The 14,611-nt window shown below is 48.7% G+C and overlaps 2 protein-coding genes across 2 annotated transcripts; both read left to right on the top strand.

Moving 5' to 3' along the window:
* The first annotated feature begins 169 nt into the window (after positions 1-169).
* LOC116498909 (apoptosis facilitator Bcl-2-like protein 14) lies at positions 170-2,343 on the top strand. Its single transcript, XM_032203391.1, has 3 exons — positions 170-458; positions 723-986; positions 1,837-2,343. Exons 2-3 carry the CDS (start codon positions 747-749, stop codon positions 1,879-1,881), a joined length of 285 nt encoding a protein of 94 aa, XP_032059282.1. The 5' UTR covers positions 170-458; positions 723-746; the 3' UTR covers positions 1,882-2,343.
* Positions 2,344-6,438: 4,095 nt separating this feature from the next.
* On the top strand, positions 6,439-14,368 carry PNPLA1 (patatin like phospholipase domain containing 1). The gene is made up of 8 exons (XM_032203042.1): positions 6,439-7,074; positions 9,765-9,997; positions 11,063-11,128; positions 12,452-12,664; positions 13,056-13,116; positions 13,226-13,366; positions 13,670-13,769; positions 14,254-14,368. The coding sequence occupies exons 1-8, from the start codon at positions 6,873-6,875 to the stop codon at positions 14,366-14,368; spliced, it is 1,131 nt and encodes a 376-aa protein (XP_032058933.1). The 5' UTR covers positions 6,439-6,872.
* Positions 14,369-14,611: the final 243 nt, after the last annotated feature.

The raw sequence follows: 14,611 nt of genomic DNA, 5'->3' as shown, positions 1-14,611 counted from the left end.
ACATGGGATTTATCCCCATGAGGAGCCTGAATGCCCTGCTTCATGCCAAGCCCTGCTGAATGCCAAGCCCTGCTGAATGCCAAGCCCTGCTTCAGTCTTGCCTTGGCATTTAATACAACTCAAAGAGTCATATGAACCCACTGCGGGGATTTTCAGCAGCAGGGCTTGATCTGGGGAGGGACAAATTCAAAGGCAGGGGGCTGTTTTTCCTGACTGATGAAAACAAGGTGTTCAGCTATAGGCTGAAATGGGTTTTCCAGGGCTGGAGGATGACACGCTTTGCTTGGGAAGTTTCGTCAGAGGGGCTAAAAAGCTGCACTGCCCTGAGAACATCCACGCATGGTGATCAGCCACAGGGCTGGAGGTAACAAGGGAGTGACTGTGTTCTCTCTACAGATGAAGCCATCAGGAAAATCGTGGCCCTGCTCCAGAGTGCCGGAGATGAGCTGGACAGGAAGGTGAGAGGGGAACTGCAGTCAGCTGGATGGAGCTGGGGGAATTTGGGCTGATCACTGCTCTAAAACGGTGCAACACTTCCCTGGTGCAGGGAAATGCTCAGTAAAATCAAGGAAATGGCACGTCCTAATTCCCCGACTGGGTGTGGTCATGTCTGCCCGTCTGTCCTCTCTCATCTGCAGTCTTAGTGAGATGTGAAGGCATCAGCCTAACGACACACCAGGTTTTTTGTTCTTAATGTGTGCATTTGTTTGTTTCTTAAACAGGTGAAGGAAGATGCATGGCTGCAGATGTTCTTCAGAGACATGTCCTACAGCTCCTTCAAAAACCTGGCTGATGCCTATGTCCGCAAGGAGATGACAGCCAGAAGGCCCAACGTCAACCCCCAAGAAATCCAGTTTGCCTTTGCAGTACACCTCACCGCCAAGGTGGCCGGCATCTGTAACCAGGCAGTGAACAGGATCATGGGCTTTGGCACCCGCTATCTGGAAGACTCATTTGCACCGCTGTCCTATAGCAAGATCCTCCAGGTAAGGAGAAGTGAGGCTGGGGTTGAACTGCCAGCAACAAGTTAGGGCAAGGGCTAGGATTTGAATGTGATGAACAAAGAAAGTGCGTGGCAGGCAAAATGGATTATGTTGGGGGTGACAGGGTGCTGGTTTTCTCCATATGCTGCTAGTGTGGGGACAGTGTGTGCCCCATGAAGGAGTGGAGGGGCTTTGGGACAGGCTCCTGGAGGCTGGAAGTCCTGCAGGACAGTCTTTCTTCAGTATGGCCCATGGAGAGGATCAAAGGGCTGGAGAACCTGCCCTGAGAGGAAAGCATGAAGGAGTTGGGTCTTTTCACCCCAGAGAAGGCTTGTGAGGGGGGCTCATCACTGTATGCCAATACATGAAATGTTGCTACCTTTGTAGGATGGCTCTCTTTTGACAAGGAGTGACATGGAACAGACAGGGGAAATGAGTATAAATTGCACTAGGAGAAGTTTTGTATTTTTATAAGAAAGTAATTTTTCCGTGAGAACAACAGTCAGTGGCACAGCCTCCACAGGGACATAGTGGAGGCCCCGTCATTGGTGGGTTTCAAGATGCTGTTGGACAGGGAGTGGGATAATCTCATCGAGGCTTCCTTTCCCCATGGAAGGTTGAATCCAGTGATCTTCTGAGGTCCCTTCCAACCTGGGCTACAGTTTGCTCTCTGCCTGCTGCATCTCTGCAGCCAGGAGGTGCCTATAGTGCACAACATTGCTGTGATCTGGTATAACCACAACTTTTCTCCTTGACTGTGTGGGTAAAATTCCTCCTTGACCCATAGGGGAGAACAGTAGCATGGACTTGGTTTAGGATGGGACCTCACAGAAGTTTCCTTTTGTCTCAGCAGGACAGAACAGAGTTCAGCACAGACAATTGTGAGAGCCCGGACTGACATCAGCTGTGCCTGTGAACCCAAGGGTTCGCGTTAATGATGGGGGACAGTCCCTGTGGGTGGCCTCGATGTGGTGTGATTTCATGAGATGTGAATTTTAAATCTGCGAAGGAAAACCACAACAATAGCCACTGTAGCATGAAGTGATTAAACCAGCCGATCTGAGGGCAACCTAGTCTGTTGAGCCCAAATGTCTGAGATTGCTCTATATTTCCTTTTTGGCCCTCATAAATGCACGTGTTGAACCCCATGGTTTGTTCATGTGTGTGTATGTGTATTTATTTACCTACTGTTCTATACATGTCTGTGAATGTACAATATAATTTCTATAGCTTCTGCCATGGGTCCTATTCAGAAAGCAAAAACATAAAATGCAAATAAATTGATCCCTATGTGACAACCAGTCTTGTCTAAAGGCTGTGGGAGATGTGCTATACATGGAATAAAGTTTGCTTTGCTATAGCTGTTGTGATCTGCTTCTTTCAAGCCAAACCCAGAGTGACATAATTTGAGTTTTACAGCAGTTATGTGGTGCGCTCCTCCCGTTTTGTCTATTTATGGCCATTCCCTTTCCAGAAAAAGGAGATTTAATTACAAAAGCAGATTGATCTGACACCAGGACCTGGGTAAAGCTTGTTCCAAGTGGCCCAGAAACTGCACTCGTTGTAAATCCCTTAGTCCTCAAGGGAGCTACAGCTGCTGGGGTCTCACCTATGATGTCTAAGAAGATGTGAAATGTCTAAGAGATTACACACTAATCAGGGGGAATGTTCCCAGTTAATCTTTGCCCAGACCCCTAAGAAGGGACCTGGATTAAGGCACTGCACTTGGCTTGGAGCCGAGAGTGCTGGTGCTCTGGGTGGTGGGAATGGCAGCAGCATCTCTATGCTAGGGTCAGACCCATCATGGGGTGAAGGGGACAAAATTTGGGAGCTGGCAGTGTGCAAGTGGTGGGACACTCCAGTGGGTTGAAGGTGATAGCTGTGATTGGGGTCAGTGCCACGCTGGGGGACGGTCCTGCATGGGCTCCCAGCAGCACCCCCCACTTACCCTCCACTCCTGGGGTAGCTGCTCTTTTCCGTCCTTGCAAAACCCCAGCTAGAACTATCTGGGGAAGCAGAGTCCTTGCAAGAGGGAAGCAGACCTCCGCCTTGCATGTTCCATTCCCCTGCTTGCAAAGCCTTGAAGGAAACATTTCAAAGAGCAGCCAAATCCCACTGCCCAGTGTTGCCAGCACAGTGTTTCCTTTTGTCCAGGAACCAGCCTGAGGTGACATTTACTGCTGGAGAAACCGAAACTGCTCTCGCCTGTTTGCACACTGTCACCTGCCTGGCACCCAGTGCCTGGGGCGGTGCCGAGGCTGTGCCTGGGGTGAGCTGGTATCAGGGAGCAGCGGGGCCAGCGGGAGGAGCCGCAGTGCTCCTGTTTGCTTTGCACCCGCGGCTGGGCGTGGTTTGTATTTGCGTGAAGAAGGAGTAGGTTTCGTATCCACTCCGACTTCCCAGAGGACATCACCTCAGCATGTGGGATGTGCCCACCAGGCAAAATGCCAACAAGAAAAATGAATTCCCTCTCCCGTTCACTTTTCCTGTGCTTTTCCTGATGTCAGATGAACCAAATCACCTCCTCCTGGGGTTGCTGGTGCTGTGGTGCCAGGGAAACAAGAAGTGAAACCTTCTCAGCCCCAAGCACAACAGGCTTGTGGTCCCAAATAACCAAATCCCAACCAAGGACAAGGCAGAGTGAAGACAGGCGTGGCTTGTGTAGCCCAGGTCTCTTCTCCCAAGTGACTCCAGCATCTTTGCTTAATTTCTTGGTTAAAAATTACAGACACTGCTTGCCTGTGGCCACTGAAGATATTAAAGAAGGCATTAGAGCAGGACAAGTTATTATCCCCAGAGTTTTGAACAGTTTCCAGCTCTGGGTATTATGTTCATCCTACCCTTAACTCCCTGCTATGGTCTCAAAAAGCTAAGGCATTTGCTTCTCCTGAAAATCCCTGGGATCACGGGCATTGGCCATCTGGGCACTGATCCTGCCCAGGCAAACGCTGGCTTTGGTGCTCCACACACACAGGGCTTCTCCTGAAATCATGCCCAGGACCCCGCTGTCCCAAGTAGTTAGGCCCTGCTAATCCTGCTTTGCCAGGTGCCGGGAGGGGGAGGGTGGCTTAGAAAATCAGCCTAGCACTTAAGGAGGCAATTAATACAAAATTTGCTGTCACTAAGAGGATGATGACAAGGCTTCATCTCACGGGAGCGTGGCAGTCAGCCAAGTAGTCTTCTGTCCACTGGGACGCTTTCCGGGGCCTCAGCATTTGCAATGGGTAAGGGCTGATTTTGCATGCCTCCCTGCCTCCCCCCTGAGGATACTCCTTATAATTAATGGCAAGCTTGGGGGGGGGGGGGGGGAAATGCTGGGATGTGGCTGTGCACCCCTTGGCTGCAAAGCCCAAGGTGCGCCCCCAAAGCCTGGCTCCTCCTGAGCCAAAGGGAGCCCAGGGCTTTTGGGCATGAAGTCCTTGCAGGTCTGAGTCATCAGCTTTTAGGGGGCTGCCTTTGCCCTGCCAGTCTTGGTGTCTCCTGTCCTTCCTGTGCGTGGACCCTCATCCTCTTGTCCATCCTGCCTCGTGACCCCTGCCCCTCTCCTGGACTGGCCCTGGCTCAGTGTGGGGCTGTACTCCTTTCCTTTGATGGGGACCTTCTCACACTCACAGTATATCTCCCCATGGAGAGATATATGGGAGAAATGTCTTCTTGAAAAGATAGATACTTTTTTTGTGACTACTGCAAGGTCCTTCATCATCCAGCTCAAGATCCTTCATCATCCAGAACAGAAAAAAAAAAAAAAAAAAAAAAAAAAAAAAGTAGACATTTAATATGTTGCTTCATTGCAGCTACAAGGGAAAAAAAACACTACAAAGTGCCCAAAGAAGAGCCTGGGAGAATGACATCTGGTCAGCTGGATCTGCGTTTGAACTCCTGAGGAGCTCCAGGAGATTTTGTATCAAGTCCAGGTCCTACAGGAAAGCTGGCCTTGTGCCATGTGCTGGACATTCCTGCATGTCCCATGGGATCATTTGCAGCTTTCCACATCTTGGCAGCTGAAGAGCTGCAAGCACTGAGCAAAGCAGGAACATCCCATGCTTCTCCTGTTTGATGCCTGCTTAATTCCCTGGGGGCCTGATGCTCGTAAGTACTTATGAAGTGCACTTATGTACTTCTGATGCACTTGTGTGCTCAGGTCAGTTGCAGTGAAAGCTGATGCTTTTTACCTTTCTTCTATTGGCAGATGTTTGCCAGTGCCTTTTAGTGAACAAATTGGCTTTCCCAAAATCTGGAGGCATGAATCACACAGATCAAAGCCATGGTTCAGCTGAATGAGCTGACAGGAAGGATAGGATGGGGCATGAAGGTGGGACACTCACCTGACAAGGGGCTAAAAATCAAGCACAGAAAAGACAATGAATGGATGTAGAAGAGTGAATCCAGTAAGACTGTATATCTGCAGTAGGAAGTGGTCACATGCAAACACCCTCTTGCAAAGCAGTTTTTCACTGCTGGGACAGGCCAGGTCATGTTGCAATAGGTTTATGAGCTGGTGGCTTGCTGCTTCTTGTCCTGTGGCCCAGGGCATCCCTGGTCATGCAGGTGATACCAATCTGGGAGTACTTGCAATTGATGCTTATCTGCTGATGGCAGCCACCAACAAAACTCCAATCCAGAAGCGTTTTACACATTGAGGTCAGAGTTTCTGCTCCCACCACACAGCATATAGCCCCCAGTGGGGCAGAGGGGACTCAGCCGTGGCTGGAGAGGACAAGGAAAGTTCTTGAGATTCAGGGGGGAATGGCATTGCAGAGGTTTCCTCTGGATGCTGGGACAGTCTTGTTTCCTTGCAGTGTCTTGGCCAGGCTTTCACACCAGCCCAGGGAATGAGAGGTCTCTCCTTAAGCATGCCTGTTGTTATGTACATGTGTCCTTATTATTCATATGGGTATAATAGACACACAACCTTGAAGGTAACATATGTACTATTCATTAAACACTAAGCATATGTGTTTCAACAACATAAGTGACACATTATTTAGTAATATTTAATAAATCTATTTAAAACAACAATTTTTATTCTGCATTTTGGCAGCAGCATTAGGTTATTAAGGCAAAAAAAAAAAAAAAAAAGGCACTAGAAATCTATTCAATTTTTCCCTGTTTTTAATTTTTAATGGAGGCAGCCTGAAGGCAGTTGCGCTTTGGGCCGGTATCCCAGGATCTGGGGAGCACAGCGCTACTGCAGGGGGTCCTTCTGGGGCCTTACAAAGCACAGAGCCGGGGGAAGAGAACAGCAAATCCAGCTCCTTGGGTTTCTGGCCAAAGCATATCCAGAAGTCAGGCAAAGACAAAAAGTTTCCAACAGGGAGCAATTACAAGAGATATTTCCAAACCTATCACAGTACTCTGTGTAACAGCCCACATCCACTCCTTGTGTAACATCCTCTGGCTTTAAGTGTCTTATACAAGCCTTTACTCACTCAGTACTGAGCTGTGCCTAAGCCAGGATTGAAGGTGAATCCAATTTAGAAAAACACCCTTGATGAACAAAGCATGATGCAAAGAGGAAAATTTGCGTGGCTGTTCTGATGCACGGTGGCACAGCAGTGTGGGGACCATCTCCAGGTGGCAGCTGACGGGACTTAGGATCACTCGTTATAAAAGGGAAGTCTTGACTCAGCCCTGAGCAGTGGAGCTGGCCATCCTTGAGGATTACAGGAGCTGTTTAGACCAGGGAAAATCTGGCTTTAGAACAGGAGGCAACTGAAGTAACTTGTGAATGTAAACACCTTGGGATCTGTCATTAAAAGAGGCAAAAAATCCATCTTCTGAACTCAGCTGCAGCCAGAGATGAGCCTGAGGAAAGCAGAGGAGATAAAAGCTTGATGTTTACATGGTGAAGGACGGCTTGTGACATTAAACTAGAAATTTGACCTCAAGATGACTGTGGAGGATCTGCAGGCTTCAGGCACCCCTTTCTCACTATCTTTTTCAGGCAGTGGCTTTCTTGCCCTGTACCAGGTTGGGGTGGTGCAGTCCCTCCTGGAGCTGGCTCCCGAGCTGCTCAAATCTGCCTGCAAGGTCTATGGCTCATCTGCTGGCTCACTCATTGCTGCTGCTGTGGTGTGTGGCATCAACCTCGGTAAGGAAATAACCACCCGGGTTTCTTTGCTACAGAATTTTTATTTCAGAATGGAACGGGAGGTGGTAATATCTTAAGCACTGTTGGGAGGTGGGATGTATTACTAGTGCAACTCATATCACTTATAAGGCATAAAAGAAATCTTCAGGTGATGTCACTTTTGGCAGTCACCCTAAAGCAATTTTGGGTGGTGTCTGCTGAAAAAGCCAGTTATTGCGGTCTGAATGTTGTCTCAGATGGTTGGGTAGATACTGCATGGGCAAATCTGGACATACCTGTATATTGCATTAGTTCATCCACCTGTTCCTGCTGAAGGAGCAGATCTCCTTCCCTTCTGTTGCCAGCTCCAGGGAGTGCCGAGATGTGTCCCAAAGCAAGTTCAACTAAGCTTATGCCATATGTATAATATAAACATATTATGTGCTTATGGGGTCAGACCCCTTAGCATCTTTAGGGATGTGAGTGGCAGCCACATGGGTGTCTGTAGAGTTAACAACTCCCCTTCCATGCTGCTTGGGTCAGCCCAACCAACTGATCCAGCACGAGGGAAGACATGGCTCAATACCTGTTTCTGGATAGAAGAGAAGCTTTCATGTTGGAAAAAGCACCAGAGCTCATAAGTGGGACGGGATGTGCCAGGGGAACGGCAATCCCCACTCCTGGCTGGAGCTCTTATTGCTGCAGAAGAGGTTTTTACTCTGAACCACTTTAGACAATGTGGAAGTAGGCCCCCTTAGCAATAAATCTACATGTAGAATTAATTCAGAGCAGTTAATCCACTTTAATAATCACATCCTAACATATTTCTAATTGCAGCCTATATGTAAACTAGTGTATGCAAGATGTGCCTTTGAATGCTGATCCAGCCTCTGCATCAAGAAATATGGATGTTCAGGAGGATCAGGGTCCAGGCACTCTTCTTGGGGTCAAAATAAAGAGAAAGCAAGGAGGAAATGTAAAACACTTATAACCTCTGATGGGCACTAGAGTCACTCAGCTGGAGCTAAAAATAATTCAGAACTTGGCAAATAAATTTAGACAAGACAACAGGCTATGTGCTGCTGGAAAGCTTTCTGCCCATGTGGGGATGAACTTCCCTACAAATCAGTAAGGGCCCTAGTGCTCTCCTCTCTGGTGCAATGGGATGGAGCTGGGGCTCCCACAAGTGCAAGTCCAGCTGCTCTCACCAGTGGCATCAGCATTGGAACAGGGGGCTGCTACACTGGGCTGGCAGGGCACTGGCCCCTTAGTGGAGATGCTCAGATGATCTTGTATCTGAAGCACTTTCTCCAGGAGAAGAGAAGATCTTTTGAGTAGTTATGTATCTGTTTGGGTTTCTAATAAGGGAAATGCAATGAGGCCCAAACCTAGCCAAGTTTCTAGCCAAGAAGAGGGGCAGAATGAGGGTTAAGGGCGTGCTCAGCCCCTGGAGGGGTGTCTTGTGCGGTGGATGCAGTTGCATGCCTGGGCTGGGTGACGAGCTCAGCACTCCCCAAGCCAGGCTGTCCCCTGCCATCCCACCGGTCACCTCTTGGACACGTGGTTGTCACCAGCAAGCTGATGCAGCAGGACAGTGATGGCACTGCATGTGGGGGTCAGCCCAACCAACCTCATGCCCTTGGCCAGAGTCCCCAGAGCTGCAGCCAGCTATCGCTTCCTGCCCAGCAGCGCACAGGTTGGTTGTTCAGGTTCTCCCCCATTGCCAGGGAGCAGAGCAGCCAGGCAGTGCCTGGGGTATCTTCAGCTCTTCCATTGTCCCTGAGGACCCTACATGAACCCACTGAGAGTTAATCATCGCACCACATGGCCTAAACATCCGCTCAAACAGTTATAACACCTCTTAATACCTGTGTTGCTCCAGTTGCCTTCAGGACACCGTCTGTCTGTCTGTGCTTTTAAAGCAATCTCACAAGACAGCACCTCTGCTCCTACAAAAGCTTGCGCAGAGTCCTGGTGAGCTTGCCCAGGCATAAGAATCATTCTTTGCAGGACTGGGGAGCTGGAGAAGCTTTACAAGGCCACAGTTTATCTGCCTGAGGTGGGGTATTCCCACAGGTAACCTCTCCATTTCATCAAACAGACCAGTGCTGACCATGGGGTTTACTGAAACTCTCTTCCTCCCATTACTTCCAAAACTTCTGGCTGCTGCCCCCTCATTTGGGGCTCTGCAGTTCTCCTCCTTTAATCCAGCTTCTGGGATGTGCAAATGTCTGCAATGATTTTTAACACTGGCTGGGAGGTCACCGGGGCTCAGTTGGGTGGGGAGCCCCAGCACACTGCAGACCGGATGCCCAGCTTGCAGAAAAGCCCTGCACAGAGCAGGGATATGTTGTGCAAATCACAGTGACACTGACAACCCCACATCTGTGCTGCCTCCCCCTTTATGGGACACTTTGGAGTCTGTCCCTAACCCTTGACAGGCACTCTTCAGTGAGGATGAGGATGTCACCAATGGGGTTGTGCTCAGTAGCATGTTGTCCTTTGAGGACACCATGGGGGAGAAGTTCCTCTTTCCATCTCATCACCGTGTCCCCAGTTAGAGCAGCAGTGTCATCCCAGGGTATAGTGCTCAGATCCATGAAAATCTTGAACGGTGTGCAGTGTTAAAAATAGGATTGAAAATAAAACTCTAGGGGCAGTGGCAATATTGACTGTTTCTCTGTCTTCCCTCCCCTCTCCCCCCATATCAGATGACCTAAAGGAATTTTTCTTTGCAACTGCCAAGGAAGCCAGGAAAACCATCCTGGGCCCTCTCTCTCCCAAGTGCAGCTTGCTGGCAAATATCAGGGCTGTTTTGCAGCGGAGGCTGCCAGAGGACTCCTACCAGGTGGCTTCAGGGCGGCTGCACATCTCACTCACGCGGGTAGTGGACGGCCAAAACGTCATGGTCTCTGAGTTCAGCTCGAAGGAGGAGCTCATTCAGGTAACGGGACCCTCCTCTGATGCCCATAGGAAGACTTCTACCCATCTCTTAGGGTGGAGGTACCTAAACATCTGTGATGTTAACTGCACTATTTTCTACCCAAGATAGGAAGAGTGTCAGGAAGCTCTGCCAAAGTCATCACAGTCCCATCACCGTCAGCTCCAACAGGCTTGGAGGGAGGGAGAAGAGGGAGAAGGATGCTGTTAGGTCCAGAGCCAGCCAGGAATAAATCATGCTCTTATAGAGAAGAAGGTTTATTTCTCAAAAAAAAAAAAAAATGATGCTGGCATGTTGGCCAGATTTAAGTGCTAATGACCTTTTGCAAAGAGTGCTGTCAATGCTAACGAGACCTCTTGGCTTCCTGAACAGGTCTCTTCTTAGCCAAGTCCTGTTGGCAGTAATTTTTCTCATTTCCTCAGCACTTTCCTGGGAGGAAATATCTGGACAAAGTGCCTCTGTTGCTGAACCACAAATAGCTAATTAGCCAGCAAATTGGCTGTCAGGAAAATAATCCCAGGGTTCCTTAACGAAGCTGACCATGAGATTATGGGCTTGCTTGCCCCAGTAGAGGACAGCAGAACTGCTGGTGTTCACCCTGTGGTGCCTGTCCTAAAGGAACCCAGGGCCCTGAGATACTCATTCCCAGCTGTTGAGATTGGTAAGTAACAGTTATACACGCAGCAGAATGAAAATGCATTGTGAGGGTGTCTTGGTTTTGTCCAAAAACCTCAAGTCTGAAAAATGACCCCAAAGTTTCACCTTGCCACTGCTAGTAGAAGCATTTGGACAGTGATATATGGATATACAACTTTAATATTTCTGGCAGCTACAAAATAAGAAATGAAGTGGCATGCCCTTATCCAGAGAAGCTTTGTTGAAATTAGATGTTTTGGCCTTCTTGAAACATTTCTTTTGGGCACAGTCACATGCAAAGCTCAGGTGGTGCTGACAGCCTGGCTCCAGTTGATTTGTCAACCCTGAATTTGCAGGCACCCAGTTGAGCAGCCTTTGTTCAGGGCAACTTTGATAAGAACATTTACTTCTGCAATTCATCTCCTCCTCCAGGCTCTCCTCTGCAGCTGCTTTCTTCCTATCTACTGTGGGTTCATCCCTCCATCCTACCGAGGTGTGGTGAGTGATATTTTCAAGAAAACATATGCTTGAAGCAGTATGTTCCTGGGTTTAAACTGTATGTGCCCTCCAGCAGGGATGGATGTACATGTCTAGGCATCTTCTTCTGTTAATAGAGGATGATAAAGCCTTTTAGCATGCTTTTCATACCATCCCATGATTAGCTAGGGTGAATGGCAATCTGGAGAGCCCCCTGATGCTTTGCCTATGGACAGAGCCTGGATAACATCTTGCCTCACAGGTCTCCAGAGAGAGATGAGAGGACGCCCACACTTTGGACTTTGACATGCAATCCGGTCACCCCGGGCAGGATCTGTCTGCAGCACACATGTCTCCATTCACTCAAGTGCAGACTTGCATAGATGAAATATCAAAAGTTTGTGGGAGGATCCTCCCTCAACCATGTGCGCATTTATCTGCTATGAAACACTGCAGTGAAGTCAACAGATTTGGTCTGTCTTCCTGCTAAGCCTCAGTGAAGGAGGAGCACCACACCTTGTGTTCTCTGTGCAGCATGGCAGCGGACCACAGAGCAGTTAATGCATCACGACACATTTGCGTGTCAAAGCCCACGAAGTCATGATACTCGGTTTGCAGTTGGTTTTAAGCCAGGGTCTTTCTTCAGCTCTTGTTGATCTGCACTTACTGGTCCTGCTCAGTCCTCGGGTGTCCATGGCTGCCTGTGGCCAGGCCTCCAGAGCTGACCCAGGCTACAGAGCTTTTACACAAAGCATACAATGTGTGCAGGACCCAGAGCCTGGTGATGTTGCTGCATGACGGTTGGACTAGATGATCTTGTAGGTCCTTTCCAACCTTGTGTTTCTATGATTTCATGAGACATCTTTGAACTGGTATTTCATGAGCCTATAATTTGATATTCTGCAGTCCTTGTAACCTCACATCCCACCAAGATGAGCATTCAATTCAAGTTCCTTTTGGAATACAATGAATAACATTTTCCTTGCCCAGTGAGTAATTCTCCAGGGATTTGCAGGCAGTTATTAAATGTGAGCACCCTACAGATTGGGCTCACAGTAACAACAGAAAAAGACCAAACCTGAGATTCAAGACTTTAAATTTATATGACACTGTATGATTTCTTAACAACTTTATAAATCTTTATGAACTAAATTAATAATTTTTCCGTTTTAAGAAGTGCTGTAGATTATACAGCACCTGGCTGGGGAGCCAGCTGGGTGCTGTGAGCAGGGCACCCAGCAGAAGGATCTGGCAGATGCTCGCATCTAGGTGAGGTGATGCTACCCTCACACATGTTTTGTAGCAATCCTTGGAGCAAATCCTGCCTCTGCTCTTCCCCTTCAGCGATACGTTGACGGAGGATTCACAGGTCTGCAGCCTGTCTCCAGCTTGGAGGAAGCCGTGATCACTGTGTCCCCATTCACGGGAGAGCTTGATATCTGTCCACGGGACTGTCCTGCCATCTTCTACTGTTTCCAGATCTTTAATGGCAGCATTCAGATCTCAGTAGAAAACCTGTGCAGGATCAGCTATGCCCTCTTTCCACCTAGCACCATGGTAAGTCCACCAGGCCCTCCTCCTACCTTTCATTTGGTTAAAACAAATTAGTGCTGGATCTGCTTTCCCAAGCTTTATGGTTCACATCAGTCTCCATCATTAATTAATTGGATTTCATGGGAAGGAGTCAGACCCTGACTACCTTGGGGCAGTCCCCACTCCTTTTGCAGTGTATTTTTAGTGGACACTGCTGATGGGTGACCAGCCTGGGACAGGGTCCCACCTTGTTTGACAGCCTGCAAAGGACCAGTGTGTTGGTGGCTGGAAACCACCCAAATTCCCTCCCAGATTGTCACTCCCAACCCTCCACAGCAAAACAGCTTTGCATACATCCTGCCCCTCCATCCTGAAAGGAGAGCTCTTTAGTGACCTCTAGTGTTTCTCTTTGCAGATCTTGAACGACATTTTTTCCCAAGGGTACCAGGACACTGCGCTTTTCCTCTGCAGGAACAGTAAGTATTACCCCAGGACCCGAAGAGCAGCCTAGAAGCACGACCTGCTCAGCAGAGCATAGCCAATGCAGTTGGCCAAACATCAGGCCTTTCTTTTCATGGCTCACAGATGCCTTTGGCTTTAACTACTTTGACGGCAATTTCCGCTTTGCCAGCATGTGTGGGAAGAGCGACTTTCCGCAACCTAACGGGATGTTGAACAGCCTGAGCAAAAGGGTGCCACAGTACCTGGTGCCACACTTCCTTCCAGGTAGAGGATTCAGGGTGCTGACCTTGGGTTTTGGGGGTGGCTGAGGCAACTAAACACTTTAAGGGGATCAATATTATATTTAAAGCATTAATGAGATTTTTATTAGGGTAAATATACCTATAGCTGCAGTAGCCATTGCAAAGAGGCTTTGTAAGAGTGGCTCAAGCTTGATCCTGGCATGGGCTCGGTACATATGGGCTGAGCTGCAGCAAGAGTGGCTCAACAGGAGGAATTGTCGCCTTTATTGGGTTATTTCTAATGACTGGTCTTTATTTACTTTGGTGTTGTCACCTATGGGAGCAGGCCTGGCTCGGTGGAAGAAGCAGGAGATGTTCAGACTGCAGGATCCACTGTCAAAGGTCCTGTTGCAGCCATACAAGCTGCCGGCGTTTGTTAAGAAGGGGTAAGACCATCTTAATAAAGGCATCAAAGCTGAGACTGATAGAGAAACAACTGGTTGTGCCTTCAGCAGTGGCAAGAAAGGCTGAAGGGATATAGTGCCAGGTTAGCTCTGGGCAGAAAGGCACCCCTGCAAGTCCACTGCTGGGGTGTATGACAGGCTGCAGTATCCTTCAGGTGGCAGCTCTACAGGAAACACCAAGAGCAGCCTCCAGGGCAGTGCAGGCTGGCAGCAAGTCCATGTTTAACTATAAACCAGGGCAAGCTGATGCACACCCACTGCTTTTGCAAGATAAACTTAGCAGCAGCTCCTTCCTCTTCAAGAAATTTGGTATTCTCTGATGCCAAGCCCTGAGAGAGTGGGTGCAGCAAGCATAGGATTAATTGGGTATGGAAAAGAGAATCACCATGTGCATTTGCTGTTAACTCTCCCCCTTTCGCTGTACTTACCAGACCTTAAACTCCACCTGCTTATTTTGCTTTTGCAGGCTGATGCAGCTGTGGAAGCTGCTGGAAGACATCGTCTCCCTGGCAAAACAGTTCCAGAAGCTCCTCCAAACTGTGGTGCCCAGCTTGCCTAAGAGAGCCATGGCCAGGGGGTGAGATGCCTGGGCAGAAGCAGGGCAGGGTGCAGGGCAGGGAAACCCCAGGGGAGCTCACCCATGGGTCACTGAAGATGAGTTTGGCTAAAAATTCCAATCTGGGGTACTTCATCTTTAAAGTATTGTTTACCCTGGGATGCTGTACTATTTATTCAGTAACATCTGAAAAAAGCTACAAAACAGCACAGCATTGCTTCCCTATGGCAATGTATTCCAGAACATTTATATGCTGGGCTCTGTCCTA

This window comes from Aythya fuligula, chromosome 25 (assembly GCF_009819795.1).
Source record: "Aythya fuligula isolate bAytFul2 chromosome 25, bAytFul2.pri, whole genome shotgun sequence".
Classification (NCBI taxonomy): Eukaryota; Metazoa; Chordata; class Aves; order Anseriformes; family Anatidae; genus Aythya; species Aythya fuligula.
This window is presented reverse-complemented; position numbering and strand designations above follow the sequence as displayed.

What these genes read in the sequence shown, in the direction of transcription:
- LOC116498909 (XM_032203391.1), top strand. Translation starts at nt 747, where the DNA reads ATGTTCTTCAGAGACATGTCCTACAGCTCCTTCAAAAACCTGGCTGAT. An exon ending in CCTATAGCAAGATCCTCCAG is followed by an intron (nt 987 to 1,836) that starts GTAAGGAGAAGT and finishes TTGTCTCAGCAG; the next exon opens with GACAGAACAGAGTTCAGCAC.
- PNPLA1 (XM_032203042.1), top strand. Translation starts at nt 6,873, where the DNA reads ATGACTGTGGAGGATCTGCAGGCTTCAGGCACCCCTTTCTCACTATCT. An exon ending in GGTGTGTGGCATCAACCTCG is followed by an intron (nt 7,075 to 9,764) that starts GTAAGGAAATAA and finishes CCCCCATATCAG; the next exon opens with ATGACCTAAAGGAATTTTTC. An exon ending in CGAAGGAGGAGCTCATTCAG is followed by an intron (nt 9,998 to 11,062) that starts GTAACGGGACCC and finishes CTCCTCCTCCAG; the next exon opens with GCTCTCCTCTGCAGCTGCTT.